We start from the raw sequence: 19,495 nt of genomic DNA, 5'->3' as shown, positions 1-19,495 counted from the left end.
CCGGGAGGCGGCACGAGCGCGGGGTCGGGGGAGGGAGGGAGGGAGCCGGTCCCTTTGATGCTCTTTGACTAATGTAGACTCTATGACATCATGAGGCTACTTTTTTTGGCGAGAAACTCATGTCGGTATATATGTCCTTCACCGTTTTCAACCCCTTGATTTTTTATTTTTTTGGCGGGAAACAATCCCTTGATTATTAATTAGTCACAGAGATTTCTCATGAAATTAGTCATAGAGATATGCTCCCACCTCCTTGTCTACCTCCCACTACTTGCCGCGGCAACACAACTTCTATCATTACCACCGTGAGACCCTTCCAAACCACCTCTATCCGGATTTATAAAGCCCACAAGTAGATTTCACATATCTTTTTACAATAAATGTGATTAATAAATTATGAGTTAGATTCCACACAAAGTATACCGATGTATTCACATTAAAAAGAAATCCAATTATTAGGCATGGCATGCATTTCTTTCCCTTCTCCTCAGGCGATTAGGGAAAACTTTCCTTCCCTCGATGTCCATCGATGAGCTCGTGGATTCACCTCCCCTCTGACCACCACTCTGATGACCTGTGTAGGGGAGGGGAATCCTGGTGCCTCGATCTCTACTAGTACATAGGTTAGGGTTTTAGTCCTTGCAGGGTTGGACGGATGTGGAAGCTTCTCCTTCGAGTCAATCTTCCAAATCCGATCCTCCTCAAGTTCATTTGTCAAGATGGATTAGACAGAGCTTCTACATGGATACTGCCAGATCCTTGGGGCGGAGAGTTTCGGGTTTCTTCTCATGCGTGCACGATGGCAAGAACTGGTGTCAGATTCTTCGAATCGATTGAAGTGTTAAACGACGACGAAGACTGCAGCTCTGGGGCGCCGACACTCAGGGCCATGTGCACAAAAACTTCCCTGATGTCATCGAGAAGGTCGGGCCGGTTACAGTATGGGAGCGGCAACAATGATGTGGCGGTGACTCGTTCTAACATCGACAATGCTCATTTAGTGGTCCAGAGATCTCGGTGTAATTTTTATTATGTTTGGCGTGTTTACTTCTGTTAAAGTTATAATAGATCGATTCCTTAAAAAAAGAAATCTAATCGATATAGCTTTTATTGTACATTCTATGCCAATTATATATTATGGATCGATCAAAACATAATCTTGAAATGCATGTGGGCCTTATACTCCACACGCGGTTTCCGTGATGTCTTCACCTTGGCGACATGCGACAGATTAGGGGCATGACATCATGTCACCATCAGACTTGCGAGTACCAGTAGCTCCTACTCATAAATGATTTACTCAATAACTACATATCAAGGGGATACCTGCCGTCATCGCCTCAACTACTGGGTTGCGATGTACGTTGGATTTTTAGCATGCAGGGGCAGGGGGCATGCAGCCCCATTTTTCTTTCTGCTTTCGATTCTCAATCTTTTATATCTTTTGAATCAAAAGGCCAAATTAAGTTTCACTTGCATATTTGCGTTTTCTGTGACGAGGGCTTTAAAATGAGATCTATTTTGAATATGTGTTGATGAGTTTTTAAAACTTTGTTAAGTTTAAACTGCTGAAACTTGGTACGAGCGACCGACAAAATCGTAAGTTTTTTGTTAAAAAATTCGTTTCCGAGTGGCACAGCAGTGCCTCGCGCGGAAACAAAACCATGCCTCTCGCGGAAGCAAAATCATGCCTCTCACGGAAAAAACAATCTAAAAAGCCAAGAAAAGCTATGAAAAACCAGTGAAAAACCGGAACGTAAAAAAAATATCAGATATAAACCATCTGAAAAGCCGAAAACACGTGTGAAAAAATAAAAAAATTCCGGGTGAACGCCCAGAGCGCGACACGTGATGGCGGTGGCGTGCTCTCTCCCGAAGAAGAGCTCCTCAACTAGTTGCTCTAGTTTTTTTAAGGTAAACGTTTAGAGCCGGTGCGCCGGCCTAGCGTTCGGCCGGCCGCACGCGCGCGTGCCACGCGCCACGGGCCCCACACATCTAGAAACTGCTTCCACCTTCCTTATCTTCTTTTCTCCACCGCTCACATCCCATTTTTCTGCTCATTTCACCTTCCGCACCTGCGTCCATGTGTTCTACCCCCCGCAAGGCTGCTTGAGATGCTCGCTGCTGCAAGCAACCATGGCCGGATTCATCTGCTTGGGCGGAGGCCATGGGCGGATTCAACCTGTCCATGGATGGATTCATCTGCTTGGGAGGAGGGGATTCTTTTGCGCCATGGGTGAGCTGCTAGCGGCGTCAACAGGGACAGCGGCGGCGGTGGTGGGCGGTGACTGCGGTAAGTTCATCCATATATATAGTTCATCCATATATATTTTTTTTGCTGGAACCGGTTTTGATTTTTGCTGGAACCATCTTTCGATTTTGCTGCAATAGGGGAGGATAGTTTTGGGCGGCGACGGCGATGGCCTCCAGGATTTTTTGCTGCATAGAATTTTTGCTGGAACCAGCATTTGACTTTGCTACAACCGAGGAGGATGGCGCTGGGACGACGATGGCCGGCATGATTTTTTTGCTGCATTGATATTTCAATTTTGCTGGAAACCTTTTCAATTTTGCTGGAACCGTATCACAATTTTGTTGAAACCATGTTTAGTTTTTGCTGGATCATAACATTGTTTACTAGAAACAATTTATAGTTTTTGCTGGAACCATATCGCTTTTCTGCTGGAACCATATTGTTTTTTGCTGGAACCATGTTTTTTTGTTTCAAACCGGCGACATCCTGCTCTCCGTGTTTTTTTGCTGGAACCACCTCTCTGTTTTGCCGGAATTGGGGTCGAAGGGTGCTGGGACTGGTGAACTCATGGTGGTGGATCGCGATGTCACATGCAGTTGACCGGCGATAACTATTTTTTGCAACTTGTGTTGTGTTTGTTTGCTGGAACCAGCGGATCCAATTGCTGGAGTCGGTGAAGCATTTTGCTGCAACGGCGAAATCGATGGTGCCGGACTGTGTCATCGTTTTTGCTGGAATGAAGCTGTCGACGACGAGGCGGAGAGCAAGACTCCGGCAGCTGTGCGGGTGGGGGGGCAAGGATGCGAGGGATTTTGGCGATCTGGTGGGCCGCATCTTTTTTTTTCTCTCGTGCGTGTTTGGATGCGAGATGTGGGGGACAAAACACTCCTGATCTGACGGTTGGCAGTTAGCGTAGCGGACGCACGGGATGCGACCGGCCGAAACTTTCGGCCGGCGCGCCGGCGCCTATAAGCTCTAGGTGATGGTTAGTAGTTTGTGGGTGGAGGCGGCCCATAGTTATTTGGAGGCCTGTCCACTCCCGGATACCCAGCCCAGCCCAGCGCCGCCGACGCCCTTCCGCGGATAGAGCACGAGACGGCGGAGCGGGGTCCTCCTCCTCGGCGGCGGCGGTTCCCTCTCCGGCGGTGACCTCCTCCTACCCCCACTCCCCACTTCCTTCGGAGTTTGATGGAAGATCTCGTAGCGTCTCGTCCTCGCCGGCAACCATACGGCGCTCCTCGCACTGACGCTGCCCAAACGAAGGGCCCAGATCTCCCGGAGGTGCCTTGAATTTCAAGTGCATTGCATATCCATCATTTTACCTGCTGTGTATTGGGATCTACTCCCTCCGTTCCTAAATATTTGTTTTTCTAGGCATTTCAAATGACTACTACATACGGATGTATCTAGACATATTTTAGAGTGTAGATTCACTCATTTTGCTCCGTATGTAGTCACTTGTTGAAATGCCTAGAAAGACAAGTATTTAGGAACTGAGGGAGTAGCAGCTAGCTGTTGGGCTGTATAGTATCTGCTGATTGCATTTTGCACTGTGTGTTTACTCATTTGTAGCACATCATATCTTGGTTAGCAAATGCTTGTTGACTATGCCTAAATTAAGTAGGAACGGTCCCTTCGGGGACATCCGATAAATTAAGGAGGAACGTACTAGGTGGCGGTGCTCAACATACAGCACATTCCAATGCAGGCTGCATCTTTGTAACATTGTGCGCTTTGTGCGATCACACGCGTGTATCTTACAGTGCCGATTCTGAACTTTTCTCGGGCGCTTTTGTGTGCAGGACGTCTGGCACTATATACATTCCTTGATACCGCTGAGAGATGCTGCCCGAGCCACCTGCGTATCTCGGTCCTTTATGTGTTCCTGGAGATGCCATCTCAACCTCATTTGGAGTAGGGACACTTTGGGCTTGGAGGCAGATGTGTTTGAAAAGATAACAGCTAGAGATTTCAGAACCAGAATCGACCACATTCTGAGCAAACCATTCGGGCACCGGGTGAGGAAACTCAGCCTTTTGGTTGGTTCCAAATTACAATACGAAGGACCATCATTATATCATCGAATGGATTCAGAAAGCAGTTACACCAGGGATTGAAGAACTCGCCCTTTGTCTGCCTACAATTAATCTGGCATCATTGTGCCTATGGTCAATTCACCAATGGTATCTAGGAAACTTGCTGACCTGAAATCTGTTAACCTCTCTTGGAGAATTCCCCTTTGGTCGGGGCTTTTACTGCTCTTCTCTGGTTTCTATCTTTCGTGCTTCCTCATGCTGGAACCGTTAACTGAATGAAGGTTGTCTTTTCATCTCTAGGTATCCAATGACCTCATGCTGCATGTCTTAGTTTTGGGAGATCCCTGGATTTCCAGAACCAGTGGTCTCTTATCACCAGCGAATAAGATGCTGGTCGAGCTAACATGCCATATTCTTGGAGTGCAACGTCATAATGTTAGCCCAGAACTACTCGCTAGCACTCGAGTATACTAATAGATGACCGGTGGAAGAGCAAAGTGATGGTAGCTCAGGCTCTCTAGGCTAGTACGCACACACACACTAGTGAAGCATGCACCGATGGAGCTACACTTGAGAAAAGATACTACTTGAATTGATCGGAATGGAATAAGTTACATCGATGGAGCACAGCTCCTTATATAGTGGTCACGAACCGACCTAAGCAAAATATCTGCTAGATATGAAGTAAGCACTTGCGTCACATACTAGCTTATCTAGTAAGCTTCGTTTCTACTACTACTGCCTTAACTAGTAAGGAATGCAAAAGCTGTTGCTGCCGACCTGCAACTTCTAGCCATGCATGCATCGGAGACAGGGTTGGGCCTACACATAACAGGGGCAGAGTAATGCCAAATGCTTGAAATGGACATGCTGGTCTCATGCCATATTCTTGGAGTGCAACGTCATAACAGGGGCAGAGTAATGCCAAATGCTTGAAATGGACATGCATAGAGAACACTCTACAGCCGAAAAATAAACTAAGGCCAAGCCCGCTTTCCTCAATTTTGGTCGATTATGCTTTTGAAGATTGAACACTAGATGCCATTGTCAAGCAGTATGGTGGTTAAAGGTACTCTTAGCTTGTTATTCGTTCATTTCATATTTATTTATTTTGACCTCCATGCTAAAATGAAGTTAGGGTGGTCTCCAAAACAAGGAAAATGTCGCAGAAAATGTAATCCTATTTCAGAATGCCCTAGTTTCATGGTAAATGACATATATTAGCTGTAAAGGCGAACAATAAAACAACTTTTCTGTAGTGTGTATTCAGGAACTGGCAGACAATTGCCTATGTAAAACCTCATTCGCTTCTAGGAGTAGGAAATCCTGAAAATCTGTATCATAAATCAAGACAGGGAATCATGGACGCATATGCCACACTGGCACAAATCCAAAGAGCTCTATCATCATAAATCGTGTACACCTATTCTCACAAAGAAGTTCAATAACTAGCAGGAAAGGGAGCATTGTACCCTTTCTTTTATTTTTAGCTTTATCTCTCAATCCTGCAACCGGCTAGCTACAAGCAAAGGATTGATTTGTTGCTTTACCAAAGGAAAAGGTGTAAGGCGCTAGCAGGAGAGGAATACTTGCAATTTTTCTTTGTCTCCTTTGAAGGCTTTTATCTTCAAATCCTGCAGCTACAAGCAAAGGATTGATTCGTGGCTTTACTAAAAGAAAAAGAAAAAGGTGTAAGGAATAACACCGCCTTGCTTGTCTAAGGCATTTCTACATACACTACACTTCCTAAGTTTTGCTCTCTGTCCAGCTTGTAGTCGCTCCTCAACCACATTTGGCTTCTATCTGGCTACTCTCTGGATGGTACCAATTATTCAACTGAAGCAAGGTACATAACTATTTCACCTGTACTCAATCTACCTGCCTGCTTCAGATTTATACTACGAAGCACCGATACGCCAGAAACTGGAGTATCGGCGTACTAAACGTTTCCGATATGGGGATACGCACGATACGGCTAGGATACGGTTATCGGCGAAGTATCCTATTTTCCGATTTAAAAAGAAAAGAAAAAACGTCGATGCGTCCTGTGCATCGTCTACGATACGGGAGCGACATGGCAGCCCACTGGAAGGCCCATGGCTAACCCTAGCATCTGGGCTCCCTCTCTTTTGTTTTATTCGCACGACAGGAGCTTGCACGAGGGAGCCGCCGCTGCTGGACAAGCCTCCCCGCCGGCCGCAGCCGCAGACTGGAGTCACTCGCCGCCTAGAGTGGCTCACCGGCGCCGCCTGGAATTGCCTCGCTGCCGCCTCAACTCGCCCCCACCGGCTGGAATCGCCTCTCCGCTTGAATCTTCTGCTCTTCTCCACCGCCGTCGCAACTCACAAGGTAAACAGCAATTACCCCGAGCCCCTAGTGATGTACTGATGTGTGCTTGATCTTGATGCATGCTTGGCTGCTTGCTGGCTTCCTTAGACCGTAGTAGCAGACTCTCTCGTTAGGTAGTAGTAGTACTATACTAATTTGGATCTGATGTATGTTTGGCTGCTTGCTGGCTTCCATGTGGGGTGTGCTTGCTGTGTTGCTGCTTGTTGATGTTTGTGGGATAAAATTATTACTTGCTGATGTTGTTGCTGCTGTCTATTGCTAGGGAAGGAGATAGAAGTACAACATGGCATTATAGGGAGTTCCATGGCAACATTTTGATCTCATCTCACACATTTTATTATGTTGGCTTTTATTACATGTCATTTTATAATTATTTATATATATACTTACCGTATCGCATATTGCTGTTTCTATAGATTGCGGTATCCCGTATCGCCGTACTCGTATCGCCGTATCGCTGCAACATAGGATTTATATAGAGTAGCATGTGTCCATACATGCAAAATTAATAATAACAATTGCTCTTTTTTGTGTATGAATGTATACAGAAACAGATCGACAAGAAATTTATCTGCTGGAGCTTGCAAACAAGATTGACAATTGATGAGTGTAAGCCCAAAATGAAATAAATGTAGTGGCTAGAGATCCACAGATCTGACAGTTAATCATGCGAACTGAGGTATGACACTTATGAAACACCTTTCATTCCATTTTGCATGCTTTATTTTACCTCCTAGCTTAATTTGCGAATTTGCTGTTATTCAGTTGTAATCGTTCCACACAAAACTGTGAGATTGCAGCACTTAACTGCTGACACTTACAACTGAATAACAGCACTTAACTGCTGACACTTACAACTGAATAAGTGTCAGAGGCGGACTCGCGCTGCAGGCAACCAGACGATGCTTCGCACACTCAGACGGGTCAAACAGAGGAGCCAAAATTTCCAGAGGTACCTTAATTTCCAAGTGCATCAGGGCATCTCCATCCTCTATCTCGCTGCATCTTAGTCTTGGTCCTATTATCCTCATCCTCATCATCATCCTCATCTTAATTTCAGATCAACATCTCTTATTTTAAGATCTCAAGTGCATACCCACGTTTGTTTGCCGGCAACGCAATCTCGTGTTGTATTCAATCAATGTGCGCTGCACTTTATGCATGCATGTTTACTTCTGATAATTTTCACTTGGTTTGTAGCTAGCATAACATGCTACGGCATATATATAAATCATGTGTGTGCAACTTGATCAATATTTCCTGCCTGCTTGCTCCATGCCTGAATCTGAATGAATAAAGTATTAGTAGCAGTATTATTACATATCCATCATCTATGTGGTGGCGTTTTAGTCTTATTAGGTCTGATTTGTTTAATTTGCTGTGTGTTGTAATCTTTGCTGCAAGTGCCAACGCTAGCTTTCGTGTTGTATTGAATGCGCTTTGCACTGTATGCATACATGTTTACTTCTGATAATTTTGACTTAATTTGTACGGTATGTTATGTGTGTGCAACTTCGTTAGCAAAAGAAAGCGCAGATCCATATTTCCTGGCTGCTTGCTACATGTGCCTTAATATGAGTAGCAGTCTAGCAGCGTAGGAACATATATAATGGGGTCTCTTAGTAATCACCACCGCCACACTTCTGGGAAAACATGCTCAGACACCTAATCAAACCATGAAATTGAAGTAACCATCTATCTTACAGCTGCGCTTATGTTGAACTTCTCTCTCATGCTTGTGGATGCTGGAGATCTGGCGTCATATACACTCCTTAGGGCATCTCCAGCCGCGTCCTCAGGAAGGCCTCCCTAGGCGTTTTTTTGCGCCGGCACCGAAAAATCGGCCCAGTCGCGCCCCCAGGAGCCCGATTTTCGCCGGCCTGGGCTGAAAACAGCGCCGGCGGACCCAGGCCGAACCCGGCACGCTGGGGGGTGCCCGGGGGCGCCGGGCGAACTATTTTGACGCGAAAAAGCCGCGGGCCCACCGCGTCAGCGACACGGCTCTCTTCTCGGCCCTTCGTCATCCTGATCACCTCGTTTCCCGCGACGAATCAATGCCAAAGCTGCCGCGCTGCCGCGCCGGTCAGCCTGCGCCATTGATGCCTCACGGGCGGCGCAGTGAAGGCCGGATGACGCGTGTCCCTCGCCCTCCCTCGCCCGCCACGCGTACACACGGCGGGCACGCGTACGGGCGGCCCTCGGTCTATATAACGCGCCCCGGCGAGCTCGGTGATCTCACACTCTCTCGCCGTCGTCGTTCCCACTCTCCTCTCTCTCGCTGTCTCCAGTTCATCACCCATGGCCGAGCGCTTCCCAGGCGACGGCGCGGCGGCGAACGGCTTCGGCCGCCGCCATCTTCACCAGGACGAGGCTCGCCTCCCCGCGGAGTACGAGGAGATAGCCCGGCGCGCCTTCTTCGACGAGGACGCCCTGCGGTGGGCGCGGGACGACTACCTCCGCGACGAGATGGTCCGGCAGCGCCGGGCCATGGAGGAGATCGCCGACCGCAAGCGTGGGCGCGAGGACGAGCACGGCGTCGTGGTCCTCGACAGCGACGACGACGACGACGACGACGACGACGCCCCCGGATCGTCCAACCCGCCGCGCCAACCGGGGGAGGGATGCAGCAGGGACGGCGGAGGCGTAGGCGGGGGCGGCGACGACGACGACGGCGACGGCGACGGTGGTGACTACACGCGCTTCTACATGCCGAGGCGCGTGGGTGGGCGGCGAGGCGGGCGGCGAGGGAGACGGCGGGGGTAGCCCGCGGTAGTTTTTTCCTTTTTTTGTAAAATATGTTTAAGTTTGAACGAACTCGCCGATGTTTGCGTTAAATTTGAGTTGTTTTTGCGCCGTATTTGACTTTTTTGACTAATCGTGGGCGCCGCGACTGGGGGCATCACGCCCCCAGTGCGCGGTTTAGCGCCGGTGCGCCCCAGGGGCGATTTTTTGCCTCTCCTGAGAGGCCAACGGCTAGAGATGCCCTTATGCCGCTGAGAGACGCCGCCCCAGCCGCATGCGTGTCTCAGTCCAATCTATGGTCCTGGAGACCCAACCTCATTTTGAGTAGGGAAACGTTGGGCTTGGGCGTACATGCATACGAGGAAACAGCTAGCGATTTTAAAAGCAGAATTGGCCACATTCTGAGGAACCACTCAGGCACTGGCGTGAGGAAACTCATCCTTTGGTTGGTTCCAAATTGCGGTGCCAAGGACCGTGATAATGTCGACAAATGGCTTCAGAAGGCTGTTACACAATGAATTGAAGAACTCACGCTTACTCTGCTTATGAGTATAGTTTTAAATAGCCGGCTAAATGATCGCTATAGCCTTTTCAGCAGGGTGCCGCTAAATGATCGCTTTCATAAATAACCCACTATAGCCCGCTTTAGCCCGCTATAGCTGATTTGGAGGCCCGCCGCTATTTTTCATAGCCCGCTATTTAAAACATTGCTTATGAGTAACCATGCCAACTTTTATCAAATGGGCTCGGAGACTCGCTTCGGTGTCTTTACCTTTCCAGTTGTTCCTTTCATCCTGCAGCTGGCCTCTGTTGCTTGAGAAGCCTGACAAAACTAGAGCTGCTTATGGTGCGTATTACGGGTGACGAGCTATGTTGCCTTCTTTCCAGTTCTTCAGCTTTACAACAGGTTATACTCAGGGATTGCAGTAAGGTAAACTGCTTGAAGATACCTTATCATCTTCAGCGTCTAACGCACTTGAAGGTGGGAGATTGCAGCAAGCTGCGAGTGATAGAGAGCAAAGCTCCAAATCTCTCCAGTTTTCACTTTCTAGGTTATAACCTCGACCTCGATGAGGTACAAGTCTCACTTGGAGAAGCATTGCAGGTGAAAAACATACACATGAACTCTACCGAATTTGGCTGTTACACTCAAGCTGAGCTGGCGTCCAGCATCCAAAGCATGGAGGTATTGCTGTAAAATTAGAGAGGCATGTTTAATTAATTAATGGGATTACACAAGTTAATACTTGGAATACGATTAATCTGGTTTATACTGTGCGGATGGTCAATTCACCAACGGGATCTAGCAAACTTGCCTACCTGAATTCCGTGGGCATCTCTCTTGAAGAAATACCCTTTGCTCGGAGCTTTGATTGTTCTTCTTTAATTGGCTTCTATCTTTGGTGCTTCTCTTACTTTGGAGGCTTTAATCGCACATGTAAGTTGCTTACTGTCCTGCAATTATGTTACTACTAGTTACTTATGGTGGATCCCTTAACATAATGAAGATTGTCTTCTCATCTCTAGGTATCCAATGAACTCATGCATCATGTGTTAACTTTTGGAGATTCCTTGTGGATGCTGGGGAACAAGGGTGTCTGGTCCCCAAAGAATAAGAGGTTGGTCCAGCTAGCATGTCATGTGCTCAGGGCCAGGTTGAGCTAACATGCATTATATTTGACATGGTAATGCCAAATGCTTCAAATTAATGGAGATGCATGAGCACTTTGTCGTTGAAAAAACACAATGGAAAAATAATAGTACGGACATGCATGGTTAGAATTTTTTAAAAACACAATGAAAAAAAAGGACGGACTTTTTATAATATGGGAAGAGAATTTCATCATACATGATGAGAAAAATTCATACACGCCAAAACTTTTAAAATAATCTTGTAATATGCGACTAATAATTTTTTAATATGTGAAAAATATTTTTGAAACATGATGAACCCTTCCAAAACGCGATGAACAATTTCTTAACATGGACGAATGTGAATGTTTTTTTAATATGTGGCCAACAGTTCTTTCAAACACGATGGCTATCTTTTATAAAAAAGAGTAAAAAAAATTCTAATACACAACTAATAATTTTTAATATAATACGTAACATATTTTAAAACAAGGCGAAACGTTTTTGAAATGTTCATGCATCACAAAAGTATTCATGTAATCTCAAAAGTGTTCATGCAAAATGTTTATGTATCAGTAATCTACATTTTAAAATTTATTCTACATAAAAGTGAGTGTTCATAGAAAAAAATAAAAAATACAATGGAAAAGGAAAAGAGAAAATAGTAAACAAAAAAGAAGAAGAAAGGAAAGCCGTCCAGTATGCAACAACTCCCACACGGAAAAATAGCAAGCCCTAGTATTCTAGCGAGCACAAGCAACATGGTCGGTGCTTGGGCCGGCCCGTTGTAGGCGGGCGCCCCTTAGCTGGCTGGTTTCCGTTGTCACAAAAAAACAAAAAGCTGGCTGGTTTCCCTGAAAAAACAAATTGGCTGGTCCGTCCTTGGGAACGACGGCCGGCGGCGAATCACCGGCGGCAGACGGTGCGAATGAGTTGGCCGGCGGTGAATTAGGCGACGGCTAATCTGTCAAGCGGCGAGCTGATCTGCATCTGCCGAGCGTTGGCGCTCATCCTTCCTTCCTAAGGTAAGTCTCAGGCTCGTGCGCATTTTTCCATTTCGAATGCAGATGCAGGGGCGTGCCCCCAAGTTTCATTCATCACGAAAACCGACAAGAAAAGACTCAATCGCGCGCTGACAAAGCTAAGAACTGTTCCGCTGAAGAATGCGAGGACGGATTGCTCTGCGTTTAGCTGTATCTGATCACGCTCACCAGGTGTTCGACACATTGCCGGTGCCTGGGTCTGCCCTCCATTTGGCCAGGATAACTCATACCATGTCTCGTATGGATGGAGGCATGGACCCATGGCGATGCTCGTAGTTCGATTTGGAATGGAACGCGGCCAGGTGGAGTAGGCCGATGACGAGACAATGCACACCAGCACCAGGTAAGGTGTTTGATCATGTGCCCGTCGCCGGCTGTGGTTCATATTTTTAAGATACAGGGAAATGGATACCACCATAGGAAGAAGGTGCTGCAGGCAGGCACTGGATCCTGTTCCGGAATAATCTAGGAGCATTGAGTGTGTTCCTTAGTGAATATCAGCAGGTGCAAGGCAAATACTTATTCAACTATTTCAGTGCTGTGTCTGATGACAGTCTTGACCGACAACTAGAGCGTATGGCGTCGCGCCAAGGTGGATACATATATTAACTGTAGCTCTAGAAGCTCGTTTACATACATAATTTTAAAGCAGGATGGGAAGCGCCTACAAACATGGAATGGAAGAGAGAGGTAAAAAAGACCAGTAGGCGCAGGCGCAGGCGCAGAGGAAGCAAAGCAAGAGCGGGATACACAACTTCATCATACTCTGCTTTTGATCTATTTGACAAGGAAGCTATTGGTTTGGCATGGCCCTGAAAGGGGAAAATAGCAGGATACGAGTGCCTCACTTTGTCGTGTTCTCAGTTTTGCAAAGTAAATGTAGCCTTGTTCCTCGACAAGAGATTCAACAGAAAATTTTCTCTTGGCTGTGGAGGTCCGTCGGTTCTCTGAAAAATGAAATCTGGATGGCACTTTTTATGCTAGCGGTAATAACTTGGCTATTTCTGAGATTAGAGGAACTGAAGGGGAGTGGAGCCCTCTCACAAGAAGATCTAACAAAAACAGCCTTGGTTCAGTAGTAAATTTTCAATGCGTATGTACTGCTGCAGTAAGCTGGTATCTCTCTATGAACTGCTTTAGGAAATTTCCGTGCACTGAACATAGGTGTATGGTCATGTGTGAGTCTGTTACTAAATTCTGTCAAGAGGCCTCTACTGAAACTTAGTCTATGAACCTTCTGTCTATTTGGCCAATGACTTTACTGACCTTGCTATTTGTCATTAGATCAGTGATGATGACTTGCATGAAACCATGTGCGGTTTCAGTACCGCACTAGCTAGGGAGAAGCTGGACAAATATCTGAGAAATCTCTGATCTGCATAAAACTCCACTTCAAGGTCTATAATTAACTGCTGCTGGTAGCTGCATTGTTATTTTTACATATATTGATGACATACACCAGTTCGTCATTGCAGAACCCAAGCGCATGATATAGCTCACAACCGTATATATATTAATAACAAATCAAATGTGCGTACAAGCATCGCACTTATTACATGGAACCATTTTGTCCAGTGGAAAGCCACACAAATCCAGACCCGTGAGCATATGCACAACCATTATGCTCAACCACAATCACAAGCCACACATGCAGGTCAGGACAAGTAACTGGATACACCCACACCACTCAAATCACTCGGCACAAGCAGAACACAAATGCACACTCAGTAGACGGAAACACACAATGGCAAACCACATGAGCACACACAACCACATACCATGGCAGGAATTGGTGATGAACGGAAGAAGTAATGGGAAAGCCTTCAGTTCCTCCAGCACCAATCCTTCGCCTTCCACAAGGACGGGCATCTTGCAGGACCACCTTGTTTTTCTTCTTGTTTTTTTGGCTTATCCTTGTGTTTGTACTCAAGCCTATTCTTTAGTTTTTTTATGACTTGTTCAACATCATTAGGGACACTGTCACCATTCAACTCCAGCTCCTTCAGTGCAGGAAGTTTGTCGATTCCAGACATTGAAACAATATTCTTGAATGACCAGACGATCTTCTCAAGATTAGGAGACCCGTCGGTGAAGCTTAACTCGGTGATGTAGGAGGAGCCGACAATAAGAAAGTTGAGCTTTTGGAATTCATCTTTATTGAAGATAAGCTGACTGCCATTGTAAAACTTCCCGAAGAGTGCTAGGTAGCGCATCTTTCGTTTGCGGGCGAGGATTTCCAGATCACCTTGTTCCAGCAATGTATCACGAAGAGTCAGCCTGGTTATGTGTTTGGCATTGAAAAGTAATGAATGCAATATGCCCTTGTTCTTGATGTTGTTCAGTTCGAGCTCCTCCAATTTTTTAAGGTAGCCGACTCCACTGATAGAGACTATGTTGGTGGAGGACAGAACAATCTTCTCAAGGTTACTAGCAGCTCCATCATCAAATGTGATTTCAGTCATGTTGTTTCCCTCAACAAGAAAATTCTTGAGATTTTTGAATTCACCCTTGTTGAAAGTGAGCTTGCTCTCATCGTACTTATTGTGTCGAAGCTTGACACAGTGTAAGTTTTCAAGCTTGGCAAGGATGTTCAGATCTTCCTGGCTCAAGGAGGTACCAGTCAGAGTCACCTTGGCAAGTTGATTTCCCTTTCCAACCAATATCTTAAGAAGTTGCCCCTTTTGTGTGCTAGTGCTTTCATTTATACTTAGTCTCTCAAGAACATCAGGGCAGTTTTGTTTCAGACTCAGCTCTGATGGAGGGACCTTGTATATATTTATGTCAAGAGTAATTGACAGATAACGGAGGGACTGGTTTAGGAGGTCACTGATTGCATTAAGCAATGACTTGAGGTCACTCTCCTTGTTGATAGCCACACCGAGCTTCTTCAGCTCATTCAGACCTCCAATATCTTTCAAATCTTGTTCATTCTTTGGCTTAACGTTGGACAATACCTCCACACCCACCATTTTTTCAATCTTCTCAGGGATCTGCACACTGGAGAAGTCAGCAGGACTTGAATCAACATGACCAGACAATAGACGGTTCCAACGATTCTTCGGCTTGACATTGCACGGTACCTCCACACACTCCATTTTGTTGATCTCAGGCATCTGGACACTGGGGGAGTCACTAGGACTGCTCTGACTTGAATCGACATGACCAGCCAAGACATGCTTCAGCTTTTGACCAGCCAAGAAACGTTTCAGCTTTTGAAGCAGGACATGTCTTGTTGCAGACGCATGAATCTCGGTGTCTCGGATATCCAATACCTCCAGCTCATGTAGATTGTTGATTGCACTGGGCAGCCTGGTAACACCGGTTCCCCTTAGGCTGAGATACTTGAGCATTAGTATATTCCTGCATATGTGACTCAGGTAGTGCTGGTTCTGCGGGAAGCAATCACAGCCTTCTAGATCTAGCACCTTGAGCTTGGAGAACTGAGATGAATTTTTCAAGAAATTCTCAATTGTTTCAGAGCTGCGGAGACGGACATCACTGAAAATGGAGAAGTGCCGAGCCAAGTGATGTGACAGCCTTGTCTCCAGAATGCGCTGCTTCATGGCGATCTTGGTGATGAATCCATAAACTAGCTTATGCACAGTGCAGCTCTTGACCTTTCCAGTAGCATCAATGCCAGCAGGACAAACAAAGCACCGGGCAATGAGCGTATCAAAACATTTCTCGGCTTCATCCACTGAAGAGGACCAGCGCCAATCTTTGGTGGTTATCAGCCCTTCTGCAACCCATCGTCCTACCAAGGTTGACCGTCTGATGATTTTTCCTCCAGGGAAGATAGCGAGGTACAACAAACAAGACCTGTACTCTTTAGGCAGATCCCTGTAAGAGAACTTGAACATCATACTGGGCAATGATTTTTGTGTGGCACCGGCAGGCAAGGTGCTATTCAACTTGCTCAGCTCTCCACTGCTCCTCTTGGGTTTGGTGTACAATGCATGAGCAAAGATCTTCATGCAGAATTCATGTGGCTCACACTTACACAAGATGTCGCGTAGAACCTGGCGGCTGGGTTGATCATTCATATGCTGGCCTGTATTCTGGAGCACAGTATCAAGGTAGAGGCCAACAAGAGAATATTCTATAGGCTCCAGCTCTTGACAGCCAAAATATTGCTTGGTGTCCTGTTCAGTGGTCTTTGTGGCCACGATCACAGCACCAGCGATGGGGCACCACCCCAGTCCTCGGGGTCTCAAAGTGTTTCTGGTCTCCTCCCATTGGGGTATATACTTGTCATAAACTTTTAGGATGACCAGGATCCTTTGATCATCACCTCTCAAACATTCTTTAATCTTTTGCGCCATCATTTTGATCTTGAGACGGTTCCTAATCTCCGTTATGATTTCGTCCTTCTTCTGCTGTCTGGTTTCATCAAAATTATCTTCCGGGATCACCTCTAGGTTCTTGGCAGATTTTTCTAATTCCCGTAACTCGTGCAGCATTTCTTTAACCCCTCTGACCATTTCTTTGATTTCATCATCAACCGATGTGCCAAGAGGACTATTGCCAGCGGTGATGGTGGTACTGATCGACCTTGGGAACACCGTTGACAGGATGTCTTCATATTCGGGGTCCTCCAGCTGCTCTGAGCTTGAACCGCCTTCTATTTTCCATTTAAGCTCCTTGGCTGTTTGCTTGATGATGGCACCATACAATTCTGCTACCATGGATTTGTTCTTTTTGTCTTTTTCTGATGCAGCAGTAGTAGTTGACTGGTAGATGAGCAACCAGAGGAGTTGGCCCAAGTTTTTACCCAAGATTTCTTTTTCCAAATCTATTCCGTCCTTGCGCAATTTTTGCCGGTCCGGCAGCTCCTTCATACCATCCTCAAGAGTGCAAATTTTGATGTCATTTATCTTGCTGTCGGCCTTCATTTTATCTATCTGTTGCTTGATATCACGGATTGTGTCCCTTGTGTATTTGTAAGTGCCCCATCTTGTTTTAGGAGGATCTTGTTTTGTGCCTTGCTGCCGCTTGAGCTCAGCCATGATGTAGCAGAGAATCTTGTGGGGTCGTAGTGTTATAAAATCATAGTGCACCTCAGGGACGTCGACCAAGATGACAACATATCCAGTGTCCTGTACAGCTACCTTATCTTTGTGCATAAGAGCGTTGTTAGCGTCACTGGTCTCCGGTGGCACAGCGGGCATATCTTTGTGTTCAAGAGCGCCAGTGCCCTTTGTCTCCGGCGGCACCGCTGTATCTCCGTGCACAAGGGCACCACTGGCGTCCCTGTTCTCTTGTGGCACAGGCTTATCTTCATTCACAAGGGCGCTGGCATCCTTGGTCTCCGGCAGCACCACCGGCGTCCTTGGTCTCCGGTGGCACAACCGCCTTATCTTCATGCACAAGAGCCTCATTGGTTTTCGCCTTATCTTCGTGCGAATAGCGCCGATGTGCTTGGTCTCCGGTGGCACAACCACCTTATCTTCATCCACAAGAGCATCGGCATCCTTGATCTTTGGTGGCATGGCCTTGTCTTTATGCGTAAGGGCACCGTCTTCCCTTGTCTCCGATGGAATGGCCTTGTCTTCATGCACAAGGGCGTTGGCATCCTTGACCTCCGGTGGCACCACAATATCTTCATGCACAAGGGCACCGTTGTCCTTGGTCTCCGGTGACACAACTGGGCTGGCATCCTTGATCTCCGGTGGCACAACTGGGCTGGCATCCTTGATCTCCTGTGGCATAGCCTTGTCTTCACACGCAAGAGCACCGGCATCCTTGGTCTCCAGTGGCATAGCCTTATCTTCACGCGCAAGGCCACCGACATTCTTGATCTCTGGTGGCACACCCTTATCTTCATGCGCAAGGGCGCCGACATCCTTAATCTTGGGTGGCACCGCCTTATCTTCACGCGTAAGGGCACCCGCATGCTTCATCTCCGGCGGGACAACCTTATCTTGGATGTCCTCTGCCTTCTCAAAATAGGCTCTTGCCACCTCCAGGGCTTTACTCCCAAGAGCATGAGCGTTGGCGTTGGCGTCCTCATTATCCGTTACCACAAAGGCGATGGAAGGCAGTAATGGTTTTGATTCGGCTGCCAGTTTCCTTGATTCCGCCACATTCGACTTTATGTGTTTCTCCGCCGCCTCCGCCCTCACTTGCACCACCAATCCGATCCATTGATCTAGCCTCCTTTGAAAGAAGTCTTCCTTGTCCATCCTCATGCTAGTCATGGACAAGGCCACCTTGAGTGGATCAACCCCATCTTGGTCGTTGTCCATGTCTGCTTCGTCTTCATGGTCTTGTGGTGCCGGCAACAACAATGGCTCCGTGAGCCCAGCCCTGGAAGATGATGACTCCGTTTTGACCTCGACACCATATCTCATTCGGCGGTTGCCGATGTCTTGTGCCCGGTCCTTGAGTTCCCTCAGTTGGCCGGCGGCGCGATGCTGTGCGAGCAGCTTGCGCACCAGCCAAGGAGCCCACCGGAGGTAGCGGCCGGGGCCTTCCTTGGGCAGGTGGAGTGCTGGGTCCCCGCGGTAGAGGTAGAGGTCGATGCAGTTGTTGCAGTCATTGGCGAGGATCCGGACTTGGTTCATCCAGGTGCGGACCTGCTCGTCGTGCTCGCGGCTGTTCCCGGAGAGGTTCGCCAGGAAGCTGCCCATGCTCTCCATCTCCTCCTGGATGAACTGCACGTCGTGCCGGACGCGCCCGAGCCTAAGCGCCTCGTGGCTGATCACGCCCAGCAGCGTCCCCACGGCGCCCGACGCCAGCTCCGCCATGGATCAATCCCTCCGCCGCCGCCGGCGGCCTGGTCTGTGTGACGGTGTTTCAAGAGTTTGATTGATCGGTGTAGCAGAAGCAGGCTAAGCTAGCACCTAGCATGCGTTCATGCGTCTTGTGGTGTGTGGCCTTGCATGCAATGCGATGCACACGTCTATCTGTGTGTGTGCCGTGAGCAGCTAGCAAAAGGATTTGTTCTTCTATTCTAGTACCTGGTACCCACGCCACTTAAGGCAGCTTCTTCTTTTCCTTTCTCTACATTCTTTACTTCTTTCAGCATGAACCTTCATGATGAATGTATGAGGGCAGGGGACCTGGGGACCACGATTTTCCTACTCTTCCAGGAAGACCATGAACCCATTACTCAGCTTCTTCTTTTTCTTTTCTGTCATTTCTTTACTTTTCAGCGGGCTGCATGCAGATCCTTCATCACGATTTCTCATTTCATCTTTGATTGACTGGAGTAGTGTAATAGACGGGATGGCATTACACGCGTGCAACATGGTCTTTCCAAATCAGTTGCAAGCAGGATGAAGTGCTCAACATTTTTCACATTCTGATGAATGTTTTGTTTTAAAATGCAGGCAAGGGTATTTTTATTATCCCCACAAAAAAAGGTATTTTTATTAGGGAAGAGAAGCAAACGGGTGAGATATACTTCGAAAATTAGCTCCAAGCAGGAGCAGGCCAGG

General features: G+C 47.2%; 2 protein-coding genes across 2 annotated transcripts; one reads left to right on the top strand and one right to left on the bottom strand.

Moving 5' to 3' along the window:
* Positions 1 to 6,053: 6,053 nt before the first annotated feature.
* LOC123186656 (uncharacterized) lies at positions 6,054 to 9,452 on the top strand. Its single transcript, XM_044598376.1, has 2 exons — positions 6,054 to 6,639; positions 7,188 to 9,452. The coding sequence occupies exon 2, from the start codon at positions 8,938 to 8,940 to the stop codon at positions 9,400 to 9,402; it is 465 nt and encodes a 154-aa protein (XP_044454311.1). The 5' UTR covers positions 6,054 to 6,639; positions 7,188 to 8,937; the 3' UTR covers positions 9,403 to 9,452.
* A 4,061-nt stretch (positions 9,453 to 13,513) lies between these two features.
* On the bottom strand, positions 13,514 to 19,019 carry LOC123191128 (uncharacterized). The gene has a single exon (XM_044603909.1). It carries the CDS (start codon positions 18,800 to 18,802, stop codon positions 13,880 to 13,882), a length of 4,923 nt encoding a protein of 1,640 aa, XP_044459844.1. The 5' UTR covers positions 18,803 to 19,019; the 3' UTR covers positions 13,514 to 13,879.
* Between the last annotated feature and the right edge of the window lie 476 nt (positions 19,020 to 19,495).

Source organism: Triticum aestivum, chromosome 2A (assembly GCF_018294505.1).
Source record: "Triticum aestivum cultivar Chinese Spring chromosome 2A, IWGSC CS RefSeq v2.1, whole genome shotgun sequence".
NCBI lineage: Eukaryota > Viridiplantae > Streptophyta > Magnoliopsida > Poales > Poaceae > Triticum > Triticum aestivum.
This window is presented reverse-complemented; position numbering and strand designations above follow the sequence as displayed.

What these genes read in the sequence shown, in the direction of transcription:
- LOC123191128 (XM_044603909.1), bottom strand. Translation starts at nt 18,802, where the DNA reads ATGGCGGAGCTGGCGTCGGGCGCCGTGGGGACGCTGCTGGGCGTGATC.
- LOC123186656 (XM_044598376.1), top strand. Translation starts at nt 8,938, where the DNA reads ATGGCCGAGCGCTTCCCAGGCGACGGCGCGGCGGCGAACGGCTTCGGC.